Consider the following 2,138-nt stretch of genomic DNA (forward strand, 5'->3'; position numbering starts at 1 on the left):
CAATATGAAGCCACGTTGGTATAACTGCAATGGGCACTGTCCTATAAAGTGCAACCCTGGATCTACTGGATCCTCACTGCTGTGTCCGCTGCCATCTGCATTGTCGCCATCATCTTTGCTATCTTGGTCAAGACCACCTATGAGGGTCAGTACACCAGCGGTGTTGATGGTATGCGCTTTATAGATAATACCTATCAGACAACTGATTGCTCTAATATGTTCGTGGGTGATGCTACTTGCCCTGGACTGGCCTATCAGGCCTGGCTCATGAACTCGACTGAGGCCAGAGATGAGTGTTTATCGTCGAAAACACCATCTAATGCTGCAACTGCGGCCTCATCTGGTTGGTGTGATGCTTCCAAAGACGGCTGTTCGAAGCCGGACATGTGCCTCAAGGGGATGCCCTATGACTTCTACGCCTTCAACGTTACTAACCCTGCCGAGGTCCTCAAGGATGGGGCCAAGCCCATTGTGCAGGAGCTACGCCCTATTCACGCTGCTCAGACTCAAGAGCGTATCGAGGCCTCGGTTGATGTCGATAAGTGGAATAAGGAGGGTATTGCCCACTGGAATGAGACCAACACTTTCGTCTTTGCCGATAAGGATGAGACCAATCTTTTGCAGGAGAAGGTGGTCGTCCCCAACCTCGCTCTTCTGAGTACCGTCACTGAGATGGGCCAAACTGTGAACACTATGGACATGCTACAGATGCTTGGCACTTGTGGTACCTACCAACAGTTGGCTAACACGGTTATGGGTATGATGAAATTGGCTCCAGCTGTGATATCTAATCTTATCACAACTAAGTTCGGCAGTATAGAGGCTGCGATTAAGTCTCAGTATTTTGATGCTGGCCTGACTCGTATGCTGGATGATGGTGAGATAAACATGCAGGCTGTGGGTGCTAAGCTAGCTCCTCTGGCCAAGGGTATCGACGTTTCTAGTATGCTCCCACCGGCTAGTATGGCGATCGACTACTTTGCATATGCCTTTGGTTGTGTTGCAAAACAGGACGCTGATCATAGCTGTAAGTTTAACCCTGATAGTCGGGCCGATGTGGACCTCGAGAAGAAGATCCTCGGGACCTTCTCGGAAACTTCAAGAAATAAAATATTCAACTTCATGATGAAGACTAATTTCACGGATACTACCGGTGCTGTTGTCGCAATGAAGATGTTGGAGATGACTCTGAAGCCATCTGAGATCGAGGCGTGGCATTCCCAATTAAACTATGCCGGCTCGTATGGGCTATCTAACTATGACGCTATGCGGTACACTCTCTTCCCTTACGCTGATCCAAGCAGCGCTGTCTATGATGCAGACTACGAGTACTATCCGAGGTTCATACGAATGACGGTGGCTCAGCTTCTGGGGTGGAATAATGAGTCCTTCAAGGATAAGTTCAGCGGTGAGGAAGTGTCGATGGGCGTTGCCAAACCTGTAGTTAATGGTGCTCCTACTGAGCAATATCGTAGTAGTAAGATACCTGGTTGGAAGGGTCTCAACTACTACAAGATGTATAATGGCCAGGCTCAGAACTGTGCCTTCGACCGTGACTGTATGGCTCAGGACTCCTTCAAGAAGGATGGTACGTGTACAGCTGACGATGTGTGCACCCCTAACTACGCTGATGGTTGGGACGCTAAGTTCTTCCCTGGTACGCTGACCGGCAAGGGGACGGAGGAGTATCATAAGAAGGACGCCTCGGCCAGACTGTTCGTGGGGCAAATCTTCTCAGCGGCAACGCTGAAGAACATCGAGACTGACGCCGATTGGGATGGTGCCAAGGTTGACAAATGGACACTCGCTGACATTGACTTTCGCAACGAAAATTGCGATGGTGCCAACCCTGATGATGCCCAGGGTATTGACTGTGATTCGCCTTATCTCAGCTTTAACCTCGGTTACTTCGCCTCGCCTGACCCAGCTTCTATTATGGTCCCGGTGTATGCCTCTCTCCCTCACTTCGACATCGTCAATGGATCCTCCTCGAGATCCCAGAACTACTACCCTGGTGACCGTGTGGACATCCTCTCTTGCAGTGGTGATCCTGATTGTGAAGGCGACCGTGACTTCCGCATCAACGTGTGGACTGAGCCTATCTCTGGTGCCTTTGTGAATGGACAACAAAAGCTGCA

At 50.0% G+C, this 2,138-nt stretch overlaps 1 protein-coding gene across 1 annotated transcript; it reads left to right on the plus strand.

Annotated features, from left to right (window-relative positions):
- Positions 1–216: 216 nt before the first annotated feature.
- Pmar_PMAR002352 (hypothetical protein) lies at positions 217–2,115 on the plus strand (the record flags this gene model as incomplete). The annotated part of the gene is made up of 1 exon (XM_002778485.1): positions 217–2,115. A coding segment is annotated over one exon (1,899 nt), but the record flags the coding sequence as incomplete, so codon positions are not given.
- Positions 2,116–2,138: the final 23 nt, after the last annotated feature.

The sequence above is a fragment of the Perkinsus marinus genome, assembly GCF_000006405.1.
Source record: "Perkinsus marinus ATCC 50983 genomic scaffold scf_1104296949162, whole genome shotgun sequence".
NCBI lineage: Eukaryota > Perkinsozoa > Perkinsida > Perkinsidae > Perkinsus > Perkinsus marinus.